This window comes from Berghia stephanieae, chromosome 6, assembly GCF_034508935.2.
Source record: "Berghia stephanieae isolate SIO BIC M18660-M18661 chromosome 6, UCSD_Bste_1.3, whole genome shotgun sequence".
NCBI lineage: Eukaryota > Metazoa > Mollusca > Gastropoda > Nudibranchia > Aeolidiidae > Berghia > Berghia stephanieae.
In genome coordinates this window covers 41,946,037-41,967,878 of record NC_088365.1, presented here as the reverse complement: position 1 = coordinate 41,967,878, position 21,842 = coordinate 41,946,037, and the positions used below count along the sequence as shown (strand labels likewise).

Sequence of the window (21,842 nt, the reverse complement as noted above, 5' to 3'; positions counted from 1 at the left end):
CTATTCAGTATCTGATACTGAATAGCCACTTCCAAAAATTTTCGTGGCGGTGGTGGGGTTTGAACCTGCGACCTTATTGGTACGACAACTCCGCCTGGCAGGTGAGAGCGTGGCTCTACCGTGTGAGCTATCCACGAATACAAAAATATTCGTATCAAACTCAGGTCATTTCTAGAACTCTCTCTCACCCACTTCTGGAAATCGCGGGCTCGCTCGCCAACCAACCATCGCGAAGTTACTTGACCAGCCAGGCGGAGTTGTCGTACCAATAAGGTCGCAGGTTCAAACCCCACCACCGCCACGAAAATTTTTATTCTCTATTGTCTTCTGGCACTTTTCTACTCACTTCATCTCTTGTTGTTACCAACATAAGTGCCTGCTCCACTCACTTTTCTGAATTTAAAATTCACCCCATATACCGGAGCATACTCAATGTCTCAATCGTTTCTATGTTATATGTTTGTGTTGAGAATATTGGCTATTAAGCTTAACTGCTGGTCAAGTAACTTCGCGATGGTTGGTTGGCGAGCGAGCCCGCGATTTCCAGAAGTGGGTGAGAGAGAGTTCTAGAAATGACCTGAGTTTGATACGAATATTTTTGTATTCGTGGATAGCTCACACGGTAGAACCACGCTCTCACCTGCCAGGCGGAGTTGTCGTACCAATAAGGTCGCAGGTTCAAACCCCACCACCGCCACGAAAATTTTTATTCTCTATTGTCTTCTGGCACTTTTCTACTCACTTCATCTCTTGTCAATACTGCTCGTGTACATTGAACACGGACGTCAGGCAAAGCACCTACATCACATCGATGTGCGCCAACCGTTCGTGGATAGTCTTAACCACTTAAAATTCTTACTGGTAGCTTTTTTCAACAATGGAAATACTTGTTTATTTGTGATTTGATTGTAGTCATGAGTGATAAGAACATCGACTTAAGCGACATCGACCTATGTGGAGTTTTTTTTTACTGATGTTATATAGGAAGAAGGGGGAGGGACCTAGAAAAAAAATCTACTTGGGTAAAAATCGACTCAGGCAACGTCGACGTATCCAGAGTGCACTGTACATAAAGGGCCCTTTTCGTACCCATTGCTTGAGTTCTCATAGAAGTACATAATACTCAGCTTGAATTGGAAAATGCTTGGGTCAGTGCAAGCTCGATAAAAAAAAGGAGTCCTTCAATGCCATGGAGCCCGAGTTTTTAATAGGTTAAATGGAAAACTAAAGATCAAACAGTAACAGACCCAATCACTTCTGGGTGAACAAGAGTTCTGTCAGAAAAAAAACGGGTGTGTCAGATTTTTAAAATCTCTACTTCACCCGAGATCGATTTCCGGTCACTTTATGTGAAGAAAATGGTCTACTCGGTGAGCAAGGTTATTAATATGCGACTTTGTGGCATGACTCTCGTCTTCGGACCTGTTGGTTCCTGGTTCCGAATCCCGCCTGGCGGTGCAAAGCTGAGTCCTTGGAAAATGTATGTTCTGTCACCATACTCGGGTGTAAAATGGCCCATAACACAGTGTTTTCGATGTCGAAAATATCTTTTAAGGAGTCGTGCTATTTTGTTTTCAAATGTTTTAGGACGCTTGCGATATATTTAGGTCATTTCAGCATCAGTAAAAAGCAAGAAAACAGGATAATAAAAAACGTTCTAGATTTACAATTGAAAGCACACGAGAAAAAAATTAGACATAGGAGTAGGAGAATATCTCAAATTGGATTCAGTAGTCTGATGTCACGCGCCCGGCAACGGCGGCCATCTTGGTTCTAAACAAAGAAAATCTTTACTTTTTATTCTTCATGCTGGCGAGAACTTTTCATTCCCTTTTCATATGCCTTTTGATCAGAATGTGTAAAAGTCAAAACATGATCAAATTGATGGGTTTTTTTTTCCTCTGGATACGCGTTTAAGCTCGCCGGAGAAATATTTCATACGGCGTCCGTCATTGTTCCGATAGTTTAGAGCCAGTGTTACTAAGTTACCATACGTCATTAGGAAGGAAGTGACGGTACGACTATTGAATCCTATTGGAGATGTAGATTCCAAGAGCATACTATCGGTGTACTTAGTTTAAGATCAACTTAAAGTCTCATCCAGACAAGGCACAGGATCAAACAAAAGAGGAATACACTCAAATGTTTACAAACCATTATATATTCAAAACAAAAGATATGTCAGTACATAGCAGAGAGATGATTTCATCGTCTCAAATTCTTACACTACACAAAACCTTCCCTTCCCCTATTTCCGCTTAATTTTAATCATATTGATCAGTTGTGCATCAAACTTCAGTTTTCGGCTTCCATATCATCTCATTATTTCACCTCCTTGTCTCTCCATCACCACCATTCTTTCCTTCCCTTGTACACACACACACACACACATCCTGCTCTCCCCCCCCCCCCCCCCCCCCCCCTCTCTCTCTCCTTTTTTCCCTCATCACAAACTACCTTCTTTGTGTAAATGTAATAAAGGTTTTTTTTTACTACCTGAATTTAAATATAGCCTAAAAACTAGAAATAAATGATAGAAACAACTAGTTTGTTGGGTTTTTTTTTGCATAGTTTTCCATCACTATTCATTTTTTTTTTTGTGCGTTTGGTGAAAATTTCAGGAAGATGCTTTAAGCCGTTTAATTACAGTCGCGCTTTTTGTAAAGAGGGAGAAATTTGACTAAAACGATTGGTGAAATAAAAATGCTTCTGAATCAGTTTTACACAAGAATTTATTTAAAACCAACCCAATAATATATATACATATTCTTTTCATTCTCTTCATTACCCGCATGTTAACCAAAAGAAGGCCAAAGGCCAAAACTTCGTGTTGCCCCCTTTTACAAGAGTCACATTTACTCCCATTATTTTTCTCTCCATACATACTGCCCCCCCCCCCCCCCCCCCACACAACTACACAAACGCAGTAAATAATCAAAATCATCAACATTACATCAGATATTTATGAATGTTTATCACATTTCCTTTTTTAAATATAAACGAAAAGTGTAATTATGTACGTACTTCACTATTTGGGACATTAATAAACAGCAGACCAATACAGATAGGCATAATTGCATGACAGCAGTTAAGTCCTCTAATAACTTTAAACCACAAATACCTTTGACATATGGAGTACTATGCAAGATCGAAAGTAATAATCTATACGATAAAGCACACTAATGAATCACATAACCGAAAACAAAAGAAAGCGTAAAATATATATTTACAAAACACGGGAAAATTCAGATTATATTTGAAAGCAAATTTGCAAATTTTCAGTGTGGCTATATTTTGCAATGTTGAATAAAACATCTTGTACTTTCATTAGATAATAGTATACATATATATATATATATAATATATATATATATATATATATATATATATATATATATATATATATATATATATATATATATATATATATATATATATATATATATATATGTATAAAGATGTTTTGTTTTTGTTTTTAGGTGTTTAACGGCGCTTTCGACACTATTTAGGTCATTTAAGCGCCCGTTTCTGTCTTTTATCAATCTTTTATCGGCCCTGAGGGGCCATAGCTGATCAAAACGTGTACTGTTGTAATAAAATCTTTATAAAATCATAATAGTTACATGTTTGTTGAGTAAAAATATCTATTTACAATTTCTGCAGGAGTTCACATTCCTGCAGATACTTTAAAATTGTAAGCGGATCGACCGACTGGAACAGAGACTTCAAGTCTCTGTTATCATAATGTTGTGACCTTATCTGTTCTAATTCTGTACATTCAATTAAAATGTGTTGAACTGTCAGGTCACAGTTACATGTTCTGCAGAGGGGTTTTTCATCCCTCTCCAGAAGGAAACGGTGAGTGAGGGCAGTATGTCCGATCCGGAGTCGAGTTATTTTTACCTCGTCTCTTCTTTTTAGCCCCGAGTTGGGTCTGGGGCCGAGGTCACTTTTAATTTGTTTTAATTTGTTATGTACATCTCGACTCCAGGATCGTTCCCATTCCTTTCGGACATGTTTTTTAATATTGATCTTTAAATCCGCGTGTGGGATTTTACTAGGTACGGCAAACCCTCTTATCGAGTCATGGCTTTATTGGCAAACCGAGAATTTCAACTCAAATCGTCACTCTCTTTTTCTCATTTTCAGTCCGTCAAATAAAACGTGTTTGGTATCAGATTAAATCTCAAATCTTCATATTTTAAAAAATGTTTATGCTTTTTTCATAGGATTTGTCGTTATTTTATGGCTTTGAGTTGAAGAAGAGGGTTAAACTCCGATTTTTGAACCGGCGCTCCGCTACTCGAACACCGTAACTGACGGTCATCTTTTCTCTCCGCTCGGCTGTTCGCGTCAGCGCTATTAATAGTAACGCCAATGGCTGCATCAGAAAGAAAATTGAACAAGCTTTCATTCGATACCAGATTCGCATTTTTATGATCTTTTTCAAAGTTTGAAGTTTCAAGTTAAAAACTTTAATTTGATAAAAAAAATTAAGAAAAATTTGAAAATTTGGACGATTCTGGTATCAAAAGAAAGTTTAAAATCTCAGCTTTAAAATGATGTATACGAAAGCAAGATTTATAGCTTTGCGGTCACCAGCCAACTGAAAACGAAACTACAACTACAAATTTGCCGTATTCACTTCACTCATACGCCGGCTCAGGCAAGGGGCACAATCGCTGATATTTCGAAACTTCGTGTTGAAATTGACAATTTTGGCTTTGTCAGCTACTTTGGGGGCAAATTATTTCTTTTTTACTTAGAGTTGAGCTCAGGAAAAAAATACACATATTGTTTATAAAAAGATGTGTATTGTTAGAAAGTTACAGAGGTCTGGCTTGAATATTTATGAAAATACGGCATTTTGAAAACGGACAAAAGGTTGCTTTCAAAGCAGCCCAAATTTAGGCGATTTTCTACAAATTTCGAAATAACATATCTTTTTAAATTTTTAACCAATTTTAATAATTTTTATACCATTTTAATCAGAAAAAAAAGTTCTACCTATTGAATGCAACTTAAAGACAACAATTATATAATCTAAATTTGGGTTTTCCGTACCTAATTTTACTGCCCTCTTGTAATTCTTGGCTCACCGCCTCTTTTGCCAGTCGATCCGCTTCTTCGTTCCCCTGGATACCCACATGACTAGGTACCCAGAGAAAACAGACTTTCTTTTTTTTTATAAATAATTTATTTGCACCTTCCAAGATACTTATGAGTCTTGGATCGGTGCAATAAAAATTTGAGATCCCCTTAAGTACGGACAGCGAGTCAGACAAGATCAAGAATTTATTTTTATTCGATCTCTCAGCCAAACGGAGAGCATTTAGGATTGCTCTCGATTCCGCTGTAAAGATCGAAACATTTCTATCCAGGCGAAGTGATCCTGTGCCTTCCGATGAGTGATAGGCACATCCTACTGCATCTGCGCTCTTTGAAGCATCCGTAAATATGTGAGTATGGTTTTTGTATGTTTGTAATATTGCTTTTAGTGTCTGTTTGTAAATATGTGGGTCTGTTTGTGATTTTTCCAGTTTTGTTAGGTCCAAATTTATGTTTGGTCTATGTATGGACCATGGTGGTGTCTTTGCCTGGACGTATGGGTGTATCCTATCTAGACTGATGTTCATGTCTGCGATGTCTTTTTTTATTCTGCAACCTAATGGTGGTGTCATTTTTGGGTGCTTGCGAAATTTTTCTTCTAGTGTCCTATCCGTGTAGTGTACATGTTTGTGTGCTGGGTTGTCATGCAGCGATGTGACCTTAGTAACATACTGGAGAGCCAGTTTTTTCCTCCTGAGATGGAGAGGTGGCTCATCTGCCTCAGCATAAAGGCTTGCCACTGGAGAAGTGCGGAAAGCCCCGAGTGCCAAGCGCAGTCCCTGATGATGAATTGGGTCCAGCATGCCTAAGTAGGATGGTTTTGCAGAGCCGTATACAAAAGATGCGTAGTCCAGTTTTGATCGAATAAGGGTTCGGTATATCTTTAGAAGAGTGTTTGTGTCCGAACCCCATTCCATGCTCGACAGAACTCTCATTATTCTCATTGCTTTCATGCATCGCAGTCTGAGATCTTTGATATGGGCGAGGAAATTTAGTTTCCTATCAAAGATCAAACCCAGGAATCGGGCTTCGTCCTTTACCTCAATTCTGGAATTGTTGAGATAAAGGTCAGGCTGTCTAATGCAGGTGCGTTTTCGGCAGAAGTGGACAGCTACTGTTTTTGATGGGGAGAAGGAGAAACCATTGAGATTTGCCCACTCCGACAGTTTGTTTAGTTGGAGTTGTAACTGTCTCTCAATGGTGTCCATACTCGATTTACTTCGATAGCATACAAGAAAGTCATCAACATATAAGGAACAGTCAACATTCTGTCTCATTGCATTCACTATTGAGTTTATTTTAATCTCAAACAGAATGGGAGACAGAATGCTACCCTGTGGAACTCCCTCTTCCTGATCAAATGGATCAGAAAAGGTGGATCCTGCTTTGACCTGAAAGGATCTGTTGTTTAAAAATGCTCTGACAAACATTGGAAGGTTTCCTCGCAGACCAAGATTGTGCAGATCTTTGAGGATTCCGAATTTCCAAGTTGTGTCAAAGGCCTTCTCAAGGTCAAAGAAGATTGCTACCAAGTGCTCACCTTTGGCAAAGGCCTCACGAATGAAGCTCTCTAGTCGAACAAGGTGATCAACAGTTGATCTGTTCTTTCGAAAGCCACATTGGAGGTCGGAGAGGGAGTTGTTGTGTTCCAAGTAGAACATCAGACGCTTGTTGACCATTTTCTCCATCAGCTTGCATAGGCAGCTGGTGAGGGAGATTGGTCGGTAGTTTGAAGCGTCCGAATGGTCTTTCCCAGGTTTTGGGATTGGAATCACAGTGGCCAGATTCCAACTAGGTGGAAAAGTCTGTGTTGTCCATATCTTGTTATAGATATTCAAAAGGACAACCAGACTATCTTGTGGAAGATGTCGGAGTATTTCATAACTGATGTTGTCAGGACCCGGTGCTGTGACATTTGTGTCACGGAGGCAGGCACCCAACTCCTCAAGTGTAAATGGTTTGTTGTAGTCTTCGGTGTTTGTAGATGTAAAGTTTATTGGTGTGTTTTCTGCGTTTTGTTTATGGCGCAGAAATTGTGGTGTGTGGTGTGCAGACGAGGAGCTGTGCGCCAGCCTCTCGGCCAGAGTGTTGGCAATGTCTTGTTCTGTTTCAGCCACGGATCCATCGGGACGTGTCAAGTGATTTAGTGAATCACTATCAGATCCCTTCAGTTTCCCTAACATCTTCCACACCCTATTTAGGGGTGTCTGGCTATTTATTTTGGAGACAAAGTTTTGGAAGGATCTCCGTTTGTTTTCTCGGAAGATCTTCCTACACTTTGCTCGTAGTTTCCTAAATGTTGTGAAATTCTCAGGGATTGGGAATCTCATCGCTTTCCTGTATGCTTTTTTCTTCTCCCGTAGGGCCGCTCGACATTCCTCTGTAAACCAGGGATTGTATTTTCTCGGTCTACCAGAGGTTGTTGGTATTGTCGAGCTGCAGATATTTGTTAAAATATTTTTGAATTTGTCATAGCTGTCCACCTCTGTCGTAAGGAGTCTGTGACACTCCTGTGAGAAAGTTTCCCAATCTGCTCGCCGAACACTCCAACGTTTGGGCTGTGGGGCCCTTGAAGTCGGGGTGATGTCGAGGCAGACCGGAAAATGGTCAGAACCGTGATCGTCATCGATCACAGTCCAGGAGAGCTCTGGAGCTAATGTAGGATCACAGAAAGTGAGATCGATGGCAGACGTGGTAAGATTGTGAATATTTACCCGTGTTGCCTCGAGACCGTTTGCCAAGTATACATCCATTTTCATTATGAAAGCCTCCACTGCCTTTCCCCTCTGGTTTGTGTCTGTGTTTCCCCAGAGAGGACTGTGAGCATTGAAATCTCCCATTATCACATAGGGAGGGGGGAGTAGGTTTAGAACTCCCTCTAGCTCGGCAGACTGGAGGCGATGATCTGGTGGGATGTACACAGAGCAGATGGTGATTGGTCTGTGCAATGTCACTCTCACTGCTATTGCCTGTAGATTTGTTTTCATTGGTATCAAGCGGTGGGGGGTGCTCTTCTTCGTGAGAATTGAAACTCCCCCACACGCTATCTGGCCATCAGAGTGAATCAGATGATTGGCCGTATATCCTTTTACTGTGTAGTCGTCTGCTGGCAATTTTGTTTCCTGCAGACAGACTACATCAGGATTCCTCTGGAGGAGGAGGTCCAATTCTGTTCTATTTGATCTGATCCCTCTGATGTTCCAGGAAATTAATCTTGTCTGACTAGGTATCCTAATTTTTTGTGGGGAGGTTAGGCAGTATGCCTGCCTTCAACCCTTTTACTTTTATTCTCCTAGGAGGAGAGACTTCCATAGGAGAAGGAGGCCTTGTGGAGGGCCTCTCGATTTTTTTAGGGCTGAGTTTTTTTGAACCCTTGGGATTTTTAGGTCCCTCTGGGTTCTTAGATTTTTTGGGGCTTTGAGGCCCCTCAGGGGGATTTGTGGATCCCCCGACTGGTGTTGGTGGCTCCATATTCTGGGAAGGGGTGGAGTTTTGTTTTTGGGGGGATAGAGAGGGCTCACGGGAATGGAGATGGGGGGTGGGTCCAACATCCACGCCCATGAGGGGGAGAATTTTTTTGTTTGGGGAAGGAGGGGGGGTGGAGGTCGCCTTGGAGGTGGATGTGGAGGGGGCTGCAGGTTCCACATCTTGAACCTCCAATGTGTCAAAAAGATTTTTTGACACATTTGCGACCTTGTTTTTAGGTCTTGATGGCTTTTTCTTTTGAGGACTGTCTTTTCTAGTCTGTGCGATTTTGCCATGGCTGTTTTGGTTATTACCAGCAGCCCTGGCAACTTCTGCATAACTCTTGGCAGAAGCAGCGACCTGCCGAGGGGGGCAGCTCACTGCTTTTGCCTGAGCAAACGTACCGCCGTAAGTGGCTCTGTATGTCAAGATTGCCTTTTCTTCTTGCCACTTAGGACAATCTTTCGAATGTGCTGCATGCTTGCCTTGGCAGTTCAGACAACAAGGGTCCACTTTGCAGTTTTCCTCATTGTGGTCTTCTTTGCCGCAGCGGGGGCATGTAGCTTTACGGCGGCAGTTTGTTTTCGTATGGCCGTACCGGTGGCAGTTAAAACATCTCATGGGGTTCGGGACGTAAGGCCGAACCTCCAAGTCGAGGTATTCAATTCTTATTCTCGACGGGGGTCTCGGGCTGTCAAAAGTCAGGATCCAGGTGTTGGTCTGGATTGTGCTGTCACCGCGGCAGATGCTAACCCGCCGAGCTTCGACAACACCCTCCAGTTCCTCAACCATCTCCTGCTCCGAACAGCCTACCAGATCTCTGCTTCTTATGACACCTTTTGACCTATTGAGGCTCCTGTGAGCCTCAACGGTGACTGGGATGTCAGAGAATCTGGTACATTTCAAGAGGTTCTCACTCTCTTGTCGACCCTGCACTTGTATCATTAAAGTGCCAGAGTTGTTCCTGTTCACTGCCTTTGGTGTACCGGCGCCATTTGCTTTGAGTGCCTTGCTGATGGTGAAGATACTCAAAGTGTTCAGTTTGATGTTTTCCTCATTCGGTTGAATTACCAGGAACGGCGAGAATTTTGGGGTTGCCATTCCCGGTAAGTCATCAAGAGTCATCGGGGCAGTTATCTTTCTTTTTTTACCTGTCTGGGGTGGGGCTTTAAGGGGAGAGTTTTTCATATTTTTGGCCATGATATATATAAATTTTTATTCAACCCGGCTATATTGTGCCCACTAGCACGGCTCAGTCCCACACTTGGGGGGTAAGGCACTCACCGAAGCTATACTCCTCAAGTCTGGCCTCCTCTTGTCCTTCCATGGTCCTTGGGAAAAAAAAAAAAAAAAAAAGGACTCGAGGGGTGGAGTTGGGGGACGTCCCGCCTCCAGGCCTTTCTCTCGGATTGACCCTAATCTTTGCGTTGCACAAAGACTGACTGCTGATTCAGAGATGACAAACCATGATTAAAAAGAAATTTCATGGGGGACAGGAACTAGATATGGTTTTAAATCTAGTCCTTCCAATCTCTTTGCCTAAATGGAGGGGAGTGCCAAAAAATAGGTTTGGCATCTCTGCGTTGGGTAGCTCGGGCCATCTACAAGGTAGGCTACCCACCCGTCTTTAGAGAAGCGTCAAGCCAAAGAGGAGTGTTGGGGTAGAAACACCTCGCAAGGTGAACCCCCCTCAGCCTCCAGGATCAATAGCTCCTCCTTATCGGGGTCCTCTCGGAACTGCGCACCCTCAGCAGAAAGGTGCCTGCTGTGCAGGATTTGGAAAGGAATATCTCCTCGTTGAACCTATTTCAACGGTACAGGGTATAGAGATACTGGGGGATAGAAGACAGTTAAGAAGGCTTGTTTTCCTCCGTTCTTTCTCTCTCTCTGTCCTGGCAACTCAATTTTGATAAGGAAGGGAAATTTGGAATCATTGGGGAAATGGGGTATGGAATGGAAATCATAGCTCAAATATGGTAAAAGGGGGTGGGATTTGTGCTATGCCATCGCCTTCCCTTGCTCTCTTTAAACTGAAACCGTCATTCCTTAAAACATCTTTTATATACTACGTTCTTGGGATTTGGGGGAGAAAAAGTTTGGGGATGATTGCCAGGACAAGAAAAATAGCAAATTGGGTGAATGAAGCCATTCTCATAAAAAGGGCTGGGGTGTGGGGGGTCTGTGGAGCCACTGTGTCTCTCCATTTTTCTCTCACCAGTCGTGTGGTTTTTCGTTGGTTACCACCAAACCAGAATGGCTCTTTTAGTCGCCTTCTACGACACGCATGAGCTTACGGTGGCTCAATTCTTTTCCCTCTCAGTTGAGGGACCCCGGAGACCACACGGGGTTATGTATAAAGATACCTTCCTAATTAATTATAGAAAATAAAATAAACACGGAGTGTTATTCGACACCCTAAACTCGGGTGTATCTTGTAACCAGATTATTCGATACCTGAAACTCAGGTGTATCTTGTCACCAGATTGTAAAACATTTGTCGTGCCGACTTAGGTCATTTTATGTTTTAAATGTTTTTATTTTCTCCTATTATTGTCCTAGTATATAATTTAGCTTTGACATTTGTTATTTGCATTGTGTGGTACACATTAAGACGTTTAATTTGGTATCTTTAATTCTTATATACCTCTTTTAGTTAATTTTTTATAAGCATTTTTTGTATAAAAATGTTTGCGAGCGTGTGACCGGTCATGTTATTAAATTTTCCTTTTCTCGCATTCTATAGTATTCAGATTCAATTTAATCTGATAATTATGATTTTCAGTATGTAGTGCATAATGTAACGTTTAATTTGATACCTTTGATATGTTTGTACCTAATACGGTTCATGTTTTGCGAGCTTTTTTATCAAGACTATTTGTTTTTCGTATCGAGTTTTTTCAGATTTCTTCCTTTTTAGCTTTTTGAGCTTAGTAGTCATTTTATAGATCCTATAAAATTGTTATTATTGACCTGTAACCTCTGGAAAAAATTGGGCGTATTCTCTGTGTATATGTTATTTAGTATATGTAATTTCAACCTACTGCCAATGTAATTTTTTTTTATATACCGCCTTGAATATTGCTATTTGACAATAAACTGTAGCTAAAATGTTCATTTTTGTTGTTTTTTTTTTGTCAATTTTGCTGCCTTATTACAAGCCCAATAAGAAAGTTACTGGTATGGATCTTTTTTAAACGTTACCCAGTGTGGTGAAGTTCATGAAAAAAGTGCTTTTTGGATTTTGATTACATAACTTTTTTTCCTGCTGCAGCTTAAAAATTGCGCCGCAGCGCTCTTTCGCGGGCGCACGAAATATCAAAAACTTTGAAGCTTCGTAAAATAAGTATTTGTTGTCCGATTTTCAAAATTCAAAGTGCTTTTTTCATGATTCATTGAGAAGAATACATTGTCACCAATTTCGTTTCCATACCCTATGATCAGAATTTATGTTTTCCGCACCTACTATTAATTGATGAAAGTACTGATATTTCTGTGTCGCAAGTGTTGGCAGTTGTTGTGAGATGTATCCACGACAACGAGGTGAAAGATTTACTGTTGGATTTGTAGAGGTTGAGAATGGGTCAGCTGAAACACTTTATGAATGCTGCCGTCAAAGGACTTTTTACAGCAAAGAACATTCCTATGCAAAATATCATTGGATTCGCTGCTGACAATTGTGCCACAATGATGGGGAAAAACAGCGGTTTTCAAAGATTGCTAATGTATGTGCCTAGTGTATTTGTGATTGGCTGTGTCTGCCACTCTTTTGCCCTTTGCGCCAGCCATGCCAGTCATACTCTGCCTTCATGGTTGGAGTCTTTCATAAAAGATTTATGTAGCTATTTTTCACGGAGTGCGAGGAGACAGAGAGACTTTGACCTCATCCAAAAGGTTGTGAAAGCCCAAGAACACAAGATGCTAAAATTGTGTCAAACAAGGTGGCTGTCCAGAGGACAAGTAGTTGCAAGAATTATTGAGCAATGGGATGCCCTTCTTCTATATTTCCAAACAGAAGCTAGTATAGACAAAGTAGATGGAGCATCAAGCATTTATAAAGTAATGACCAATGCCGGCACAAAACACATGATGCTGTTTTTGAACTACATCTTACCAAAGGTGGACAGAATGAATCTTCATTTTCAATCAGAAGAGCCACGAATCCACACCCTCTTCACTAATATCAGCTCTTTATATAGACTTACTGTCATTGTTTATGCAAGATGAAGTTTTGATTTCAAGGGACTTGAATGATATTGATCCAACAGATGAATCCGTTCATCGCTCATTAGATTCAATTGTCGTTGGAGGTCGCTGTACTTCAGAACTTGCTAGAGTTCCCCTTGGAGACAACGAAGAACGTTTCCGGACTGACTGCAAACATTTTTTTAGAAGAGCTATGCAATCAGATTCACAATAGATTTGATTTTTCCACAACATCAATACTGGCCTCTTTGTACATACTTGATCCTGTACAAGCTCTATCAACACCCCGCCCTCTACAGACACTGATTCATTTAGCAATACACTTCCCACAAATAATAGCAAATGAAGAGTTAGATAATCTGGACGATGAATGGAGAACTCTACCCAATGATAAAGCACAATTACAGCCATTGCAAAACAAGTCTGTTCCTGAGTTTTGGACACTGATCAAATCATTAACAGACGGAACTGGCCAGTACAAATATCCCACTCTCGGTCGTTTTATGTGCACCCTTGCTGTACTTCCTCATTCATCCGCCTGTGTTGAGAGAGTCTTCTCTGAAGTCAGCATGGTCACCAACAGGTTACACGCTGAAACACTAGCCAACCGACTTCTTGCCAGACAACATTTGACCAGACAAAAACAAACCTGCTGTACATGGTCACCAGATGAAGACCTAGTCAATGTTGTAAAGAACGGTATATGCTATCGTAGGTATTTGGAGCGCACAAAGGCCAGCACATGAGAAAAGCCATTTATGGTTATGAAACTTTCAAGTCAACTGCCGTTGTTTACTTTTATAAGTTATTTCTATTCGAAAATGTCTATTTTCCATGTTTCCATACAGTAAGGAGGTGTTACATATTGATAATAGCATGATTAAATCTTTAATAAGCTCCTCTTTGTGTAATTGTGACATTGGTTATCCTGTTTTTTCCCTCTCATTTATTAGACTGGCAGAACTAATCTCACTAGTGTCATCGACACGCATTGTTTTGATTACTATTATAGTGCTGTTGCACTAGTCCCTTGGTTGGATTTTATCAGTACAACTTGTTTATAGCACGAGTGTCCTTAGTTTGGTACATGAATGGTGATGTGTCCTTTGCTTGGCACACAAATTTACGATGTTATATTTTGCATAATAAGTGGCTGTGTTCCGTCTGAATTAGATAAGTCCACTATGTTTGGACCATAAAAGTGGGGTGAAAAATAAAATAAACTGGGTCAACATGAAAAATGAATGTCAGGGTTCCTCTGTTTTCACCTGATAGAAATATATTAAAAATTATGTCGTTTTATTATCAAACTTGGTGTATGATAGATTCATGATGTATGTTATTACAAGGGCTGTACCAGAAATAAGGTAAGTAGAGCCATATCTCCTGAAACCAATGATGGTATTCGAAATATGTTTGTTTGTTTGTTTTTAGGTGTTTAACGGCGCTTTCGACACTATTTAGGTCATTTAAGCGCCCGTTTCTGTCTTTCATCAATCTTTTATCGGCCCCGAGGGGCCACAGCTGATCAAAACGTGTACTGTTGTAATAAAATCTTTATAAAATCATAATAGTTACATGTTTGTTAAGTAAAAATATCTATTTACAATTTCTGCAGGAGTTCACATTCCTGCAGATACTTTAAAATTGTAAGCGGATCGACCGACTGGAACAGAGACTTCAAGTCTCTGTTATCATAATGTTGTGACCTTATCTGTTCTAATTCTGTACATTCAATTAAAATGTGTTGAACTGTCAGGTCACAGTTACATCTTCTGCAGAGGGGTTTTTCATCCCTCTCCAGAAGGAAACGGTGAGTGAGGGCAGTATGTCCGATCCGGAGTCGAGTTATTTTTACCTCGTCTCTTCTTTTTAGCCCCGAGTTGGGTCTGGGGCCCAGGTCACTTTTAATTTGTTTTAATTTGTTAGTACATCTCGACTCCAGGATCGTTCCCATTCCTTTCGGACATGTTTTTTTATATTGATCTTTAAATCCGCGTGTGGGATTTTACTGCCCTCTTGTAATTCTTGGCTCACCGCCTCTTTTGCCAGTCGATCCGCTTCTTCGTTCCCCTGGATACCCACATGACTAGGTACCCAGAGAAAACTAACTTTCTTTTTCTTAATAAATAATTTATTTGCACCTTCCAAGATACTTATGAGTCTTGGATCGGTGCAATAAAAATTTGAGATCCCCTTAAGTACGGACAGCGAGTCAGACAAGATCAAGAATTTATTTTTATTCGATCTCTCAGCCAAACGGAGAGCATTTAGGATTGCTCTCGATTCCGCTGTAAAGATCGAAACATTTCTATCCAGGCGAAGTGATCCTGTGCCTTCCGTTGAGTGATAGGCACATCCTACTGCATCTGCGCTCTTTGAACCATCCGTAAATATGTGAGTATGGTTTTTGTATGTTTGTAATATTGCTTTTAGTGTCTGTTTGTAAATATGTGGGTCTGTTTGTGATTTTTCCAGTTTTGTTAGGTCCAAATTTATGTTTGGTCTATGTATGGACCATGGTGGTGTCTTTGCCTGGACGTATGGATGTATCCTATCTAGACTGATGTTCATGTCTGCGATGTCTTTTTTTATTCTGCAACCTAATGGTGGTGTCATTTTTGGGTGCTTGCGAAATTTTTCTTCTAGTGTCCTATCCGTGTAGTGTACATGTTTGTGTGCTGGGTTGTCGTGCAGCGATGTGACCTTAGTAACATACTGGAGAGCCAGTTTTTTTCCTCCTGAGATGGAGAGGTGGCTCATCTGCCTCAGCATAAAGGCTTGCCACTGGAGAAGTGCGGAAAGCCCCGAGTGCCAAGCGCAGTCCCTGATGATGAATTGGGTCCAGCATGCCTAAGTAGGATGGTTTTGCAGAGCCGTATACAAAAGATGCGTAGTCCAGTTTTGATCGAATAAGGGTTCGGTATATCTTTAGAAGAGTGTTTGTGTCCGAACCCCATTCCATGCTCGACAGAACTCTCATTATTCTCATTGCTTTCATGCATCGCAGTCTGAGATCTTTGATATGGGCGAGGAAATTTAGTTTCCTATCAAAGATCAAACCCAGGAATCGGGCTTCGTCCTTTACCTCAATTCTGGAATTGTTGAGATAAAGGTCAGGCTGTCTAATGCAGGTGCGTTTTCGGCAGAAGTGGACAGCTACTGTTTTTGATGGGGAGAAGGAGAAACCATTGAGATTTGCCCACTCCGACAGTTTGTTTAGTTGGAGTTGTAACTGTCTCTCAATGGTGTCCATACTCGATTTACTTCGATAGCATACAAGAAAGTCATCAACATATAAGGAACAGTCAACATTCTGTCTCATTGCATTCACTATTGAGTTTATTTTAATCTCAAACAGAATGGGAGACAGAATGCTACCCTGTGGAACTCCCTCTTCCTGATCAAATGGATCAGAAAAGGTGGATCCTGCTTTGACCTGAAAGGATCTGTTGTTTAAAAATGCTCTGACAAACATTGGAAGGTTTCCTCGTAGACCAAGATTGTGCAGATCTTTGAGGATTCCGAATTTCCAAGTTGTGTCAAAGGCATTCTCAAGGTCAAAGAAGATTGCTACCAAGTGCTCACCTTTGGCAAAGGCCTCACGAATGAAGCTCTCTAGTCGAACAAGGTGATCAACAGTTGATCTGTTCTTTCGAAAGCCACATTGGAGGTCGGAGAGGGAGTTGTTGTGTTCCAAGTAGAACATCAGACGCTTGTTGACCATTTTCTCCATCAGCTTGCATAGGCAGCTGGTGAGGGAGATTGGTCGGTAGTTTGAAGCGTCCGAATGGTCTTTCCCAGGTTTTGGGATTGGAATCACGGTGGCCAGATTCCAACTAGGTGGAAAAGTCTGTGTTGTCCATATCTTGTTATAGATATTCAAAAGGACAACCAGACTATCTTGTGGAAGATGTCGGAGTATTTCATAACTGATGTTGTCAGGACCCGGTGCTGTGACATTTGTGTCACGGAGGCAGGCACCCAACTCCTCAAGTGTAAATGGTTTGTTGTAGTCTTCAGTGTTTGTAGATGTAAAGTTTATTGGTGTGTTTTCTGCGTTTTGTTTATGGCGCAGAAATTGTGGTGTGTGGTGTGCAGACGAGGAGCTGTGCGCCAGCCTCTCGGCCAGAGTGTTGGCAATTTCTTGTTCTGTTTCAGCCACGGATCCATCGGGACGTGTCAAGTGATTTAGTGAATCACTATCGGATCCCTTCAGTTTCCGTAACATCTTCCACACCCTATTCAGGGGTGTCTGGCTATTTATTTTTGAGACAAAGTTTTGGAAGGATCTCCGTTTGTTTTCTCGGAAGATCTTCCTACACTTTGCTCGTAGTTTCCTAAATGTTGCGAAATTCTCAGGGATTGGGAATCTCATCGCTTTCCTGTATGCTTTTTTCTTCTCCCGTAGGGCCGCTCGACATTCCTCTGAAAACCAGGATTGTGTTTTCTCGGTCTACCAGAGGTTGTTGGTATTGTCGAGCTGCAGATATTTGTTAAAATATTTTTGAATTTGTCATAGCTGTCCACCTCTGTCGTAAGGAGTCTGTGACACTCCTGTGAGAAAGTTTCCCAATCTGCTCGCCGTACACTCCAACGTTTGGGCTGTGGGGCCCTTGAAGTCGGGGTGATGTCGAGGCAGACTGGAAAATGGTCAGAACCGTGATCGTCATCGATCACAGTCCAGGAGAGATCTGGAGCTAATGTAGGATCACAGAAAGTGAGATCGATGGCAGACGTGGTAAGATTGTGAATATTTACCCGTGTTGCCTCGAGACCGTTTGCCAAGTATACATCCATTTTCATTATGAAAGCCTCCACTGCCTTTCCCCTCTGGTTTGTGTCTGTGTTTCCCCAGAGAGGACTGTGAGCATTGAAATCTCCCATTATCACATAGGGAGGGGGGAGTTGGTTTAGAACTCCCTCTAGCTCGGCAGACTGGAGGCGATGATCTGGTGGGATGTACACAGAGCAGATGGTGATTGGTCTGTGCAATGTCACTCTCACTGCTATTGCCTGTAGATTTGTTTTCATTGGTATCAAGCGGTGGGGGGTGCTCTTCTTCGTGAGAATCGAAACTCCCCCACACGCTATCTGGCCATCAGAGTGAATCAGATGATTGGCCGTATATCCTTTTACTGTGTAGTCGTCTGCTGGTAATTTTGTTTCCTGCAGACAGACTACATCAGGATTCCTCTGGAGGAGGAGGTCCAATTCTGTTCTATTTGATCTGATCCCTCTGATGTTCCAGGAAATTAATCTTGTCTGACTAGGTATCCTAATTTTTTGTGGGAGGTTAGGCAGTATGCCTGCCTTCAACCCTTTTACTTTTATTCTCCTAGGAGGAGAGACTTCCATAGGAGAAGGAGGCCCTGTGGAGGGCCTCTCGGTTTTTTTAGGGCTGAGTTTTTTTGAACCCTTGGGATTTTTAGGTCCCTCTGGGTTCTTAGATTTTTTGGGGCTTTGAGGCCCCTCAGGGGATTTGTGGATCCCCCGACTGGTGTTGGTGGCTCCATATTCTGGGAAGGGGTGGAGTTTTGTTTTTGGGGGATAGAGAGGGCTCACGGGAATGGAGATGGGGGGTGGGTCCAACATCCACGCCCATGAGGGGGAGAATTTTTTTGTTTGGGGAAGGAGGGGGGGGTGGAGGTCGCCTTGGAGGTGGATGTGGAGGGGGCTGCAGGTTCCACATCTTGAACCTCCAATGTGTCAAAAAGATTTTTTGACACATTTGCGACCTTGTTTTTAGGTCTTGATGGCTTTTTCTTTTGAGGACTGTCTTTTCCAGTCTGTGCGATTTTGCCATGGCTGTTTTGGTTATTACCAGCAGCCCTGGCAACTTCTGCATAACTCTTGGCAGAAGCAGCGACCTGCCGAGGGGGGCAGATCACTGCTTTTGCCTGAGCAAACGTACCGCCGTAAGTGGCTCTGTATGTCAAGATTGCCTTTTCTTCTTGCCACTTAGGACAATCTTTCGAATGTGCTGCATGCTTGCCTTGGCAGTTCAGACAACAAGGGTCCACTTTGCAGTTTTCCTCATTGTGGTCTTCTTTGCCGCAGCGGGGGCATGTAGCTTTACGGCGGCAGTTTGTTTTCGTATGGCCGTACCGGTGGCAGTTAAAACATCTCATGGGGTTCGGGACGTAAGGCCGAACCTCCAAGTCGAGGTATTCAATTCTTATTCTCGACGGGGGTCTCGGGCTGTCAAAAGTCAGGATCCAGGTGTTGGTCTGGATTGTGCTGTCGCCGCGGCGGATGCTAACCCGCCGAGCTTCGACAACACCCTCCAGTTCCTCAACCATCTCCTGCTCCGAACAGCCTACCAGATCTCTGCTTCTTATGACACCTTTTGACCTATTGAGGCTCCTGTGAGCCTCAACGGTGACTGGGATGTCAGAGAATCTGGTACATTTCAAGAGGTTCTCACTCTCTTGTCGACCCTGCACTTGTATCATTAAAGTGCCAGAGTTGTTCCTGTTCACTGCCTTTGGTGTACCGGCGCCATTTGCTTTGAGTGCCTTGCTGATGGTGAAGATACTCAAAGTGTTCAGTTTGATGTTTTCCTCATTCGGTTGAATTACCAGGAACGGCGAGAATTTTGGGGTTGCCATTCCTGGTAAGTCATCAAGAGTCATCGGGGCAGTTATCTTTCATTTTTTACCTGTCTGGGGTGGGGCTTTAAGGGAGAGTTTTTCATATTTTTGGCCATGATATATATAAATTTTTATTCAACCCGGCTATATTGTGCCCACTAGCACGGCTCAGTCCCACACTTGGGAGGTAAGGCACTCACCGAAGCTATACTCCTCAAGTCTGGCCTCCTCTTGTCCTTCCATGGTCCTTGGGAAAAAAAAAAAAAAAAAAAAAAAAAAAAAGGACTCGAGGGGTGGAGTTGGGGGACGTCCCGCCTCCAGGCCTTTCTCTCGGATTGACCCTAATCTTTGCGTTGCACAAAGACTGACTGCTGATTCAGAGATGACAAACCATGATTAAAAAGAAATTTCATGGGGACAGGAACTAGATATGGTTTTAAATCTAGTCCTTCCAATCTCTTTGCCTAAATGGAGGGAGTGCCAAAAAATAGATTTGGCATCTCTGCGTTGGGTAGCTCGGGCCATCTACAAGGTAGGCTACCCACCCGTCTTTAGAGAAGCGTCAAGCCAAAGAGGAGTGTTGGGGTAGAAACACCTCGCAAGGTGAACCCCCCTCAGCCTCCAGGATCAATAGCTCCTCCTTATCGGGGTCCTCTCGGAACTGCGCACCCTCAGCAGAAAGGTGCCTGCTGTGCAGGATTTGGAAAGGAATATCTCCTCGTTGAACCTATTTCAACGGTACAGGGTATAGAGATACTGGGGGATAAAAGACAGTTAAGAAGGCTTGTTTTCCTCCGTTCTTTCTCTCTCTCTGTCCTGGCAACTCAATTTTGATAAGGAAGGGAAATTTGGAATCATTGGGGAAATGGGGTATGGAATGGAAATCATAGCTCAAATATGGTAAAAGGGGGTGGGATTTGTGCTATGCCATCGCCTTCCCTTGCTCTCTTTAAACTGAAACCGTCATTCCTCAAAACATCTTTTATATACTACGTTCTTGGGATTTGGGGGGAGAAAAAGTTTGGGGATGATTGCCAGGACAAGAAAAATAGCAAAATGGGTGAATGAAGCCATTCTCATAAAAAGGGCTGGGGTGTGGGGGTCTGTGGAGCCACTGTGTCTCTCCATTTCTCTCTCACCAGTCGGGTGGTTTTTCGTTGGTTACCACCAAACCAGAATGGCTCTTTTAGTCGCCTTCTACGACACGCATGAGCTTACGGTGGCTCAATTCTTTTCCCTCTCAGTTGAGGGACCCCGGAGACCACACGGGGTTCGAAATATGTGAACCGGAGATTAGAAAATAATTTTGTTGTGCATCAGTGCTGAACGTTTCAGCACTATTGATGAACAAGATTCTGATCTGCATAAAAACAAAGATGGCTACTCCCATGACTGAGTGGTCCAAAGAAATTCGAGCTGTAATAATGTTTTTTGAAATCCATCCAGAATTGGTAAGCGTGTGTGGAGAATCTGTGATGAGCTTCAAACAAGTAGTTTTCTGGTTCAATGTGCTTCAACAAGGTCGATCAAATGTGCATGATAAGCAACGCGCAAGGCGATCTCCTTCTGCCCATTCACAACAAAATGTCCAACGTGTTGAGACCCTGATTCGTGAAGACAGGAGATTGAAAGTTCGCGAAATTGCCCTTAGACTTGAAATGTCAAAATCTGCTGTCAAAAGAATAATCAAGTAATTGGACTTTAGGAAAGTTTCCGCTCGGTGGCTCCCGAAACAGCTGACTGACAGAAGACCATCAGGCACAGCGTGCAGAAGTGTCACAGAACCTCCTTCAACGAGTCCATGATGAGCAAGAAATGCGAGTTGGACCTGGTGGAGACCTTGGGCCTGCTGTCCAGTCTGTGTTTTCTTGACCATATGATCACTGGTGATGAAACCTGGGTTCACCACAACACGCCAGAATCATAAAAAGGATTTGATGATCTGGAAACGTCCTTCTTCGCCACCGGCCAAAAAGTTCAAAGTGCAACATTCAGCGAGAAAGTTGATGGGATGTCAAAGGTGTTCTCTTGATTGATTTTCTGCAACCACGTTCGACGAAAGAGACCCGGTCGGCTCAGCAGAAGAGTCGTTTTTCAACACGACAATGCCACTCCCCATACGGCAAACATGACAAAGCACTGGTTCCAAAGGAATGCGTGGAGAGTTTTACCACATCCTCCTCATAGCCCAGATCTCGCCCCATCAGATTTCCATCTGTTTGGGCCCCTTAAGAGACACTTGGGTGGAGAAAAGTTTGACGACGACGATGAATTGATTTCAGAAGTGGAAAATTTCCTGAAATGTCTTGACGTCAATTTTTTTTAGGTAGGGGGTATTTATTGCCCTCCTGTCACGATGGAGGAAATGCATCGATTGGATTGGCGACTACCTTGAGAAGTAAATAAATGATGTCAAAGTTTATAATATAAGTTTCATTCAATTCCATTCACAACTTTTTGAGTTACTAGCTT

General features: G+C 42.4%; 1 protein-coding gene across 1 annotated transcript; it reads left to right on the top strand.

Moving 5' to 3' along the window:
- The first annotated feature begins 12,150 nt into the window (after positions 1-12,150).
- LOC144975857 (uncharacterized) lies at positions 12,151-13,523 on the top strand. Its single transcript, XM_078920043.1, has 2 exons — positions 12,151-12,690; positions 12,864-13,523. The coding sequence occupies exons 1-2, from the start codon at positions 12,151-12,153 to the stop codon at positions 13,521-13,523; spliced, it is 1,200 nt and encodes a 399-aa protein (XP_078776169.1).
- The last annotated feature ends 8,319 nt before the right edge of the window (positions 13,524-21,842 follow it).

Excerpts from the sequence above, each read along its gene's own strand:
- LOC144975857 (XM_078920043.1), top strand. The coding sequence starts at position 12,151 with ATGGGTCAGCTGAAACACTTTATGAATGCTGCCGTCAAAGGACTTTTT. Across the intron at positions 12,691-12,863 it reads TGAACTACATCTTACCAAAG|ATTCAATTGTCGTTGGAGGT; the intron begins GTGGACAGAATG and ends ATCGCTCATTAG.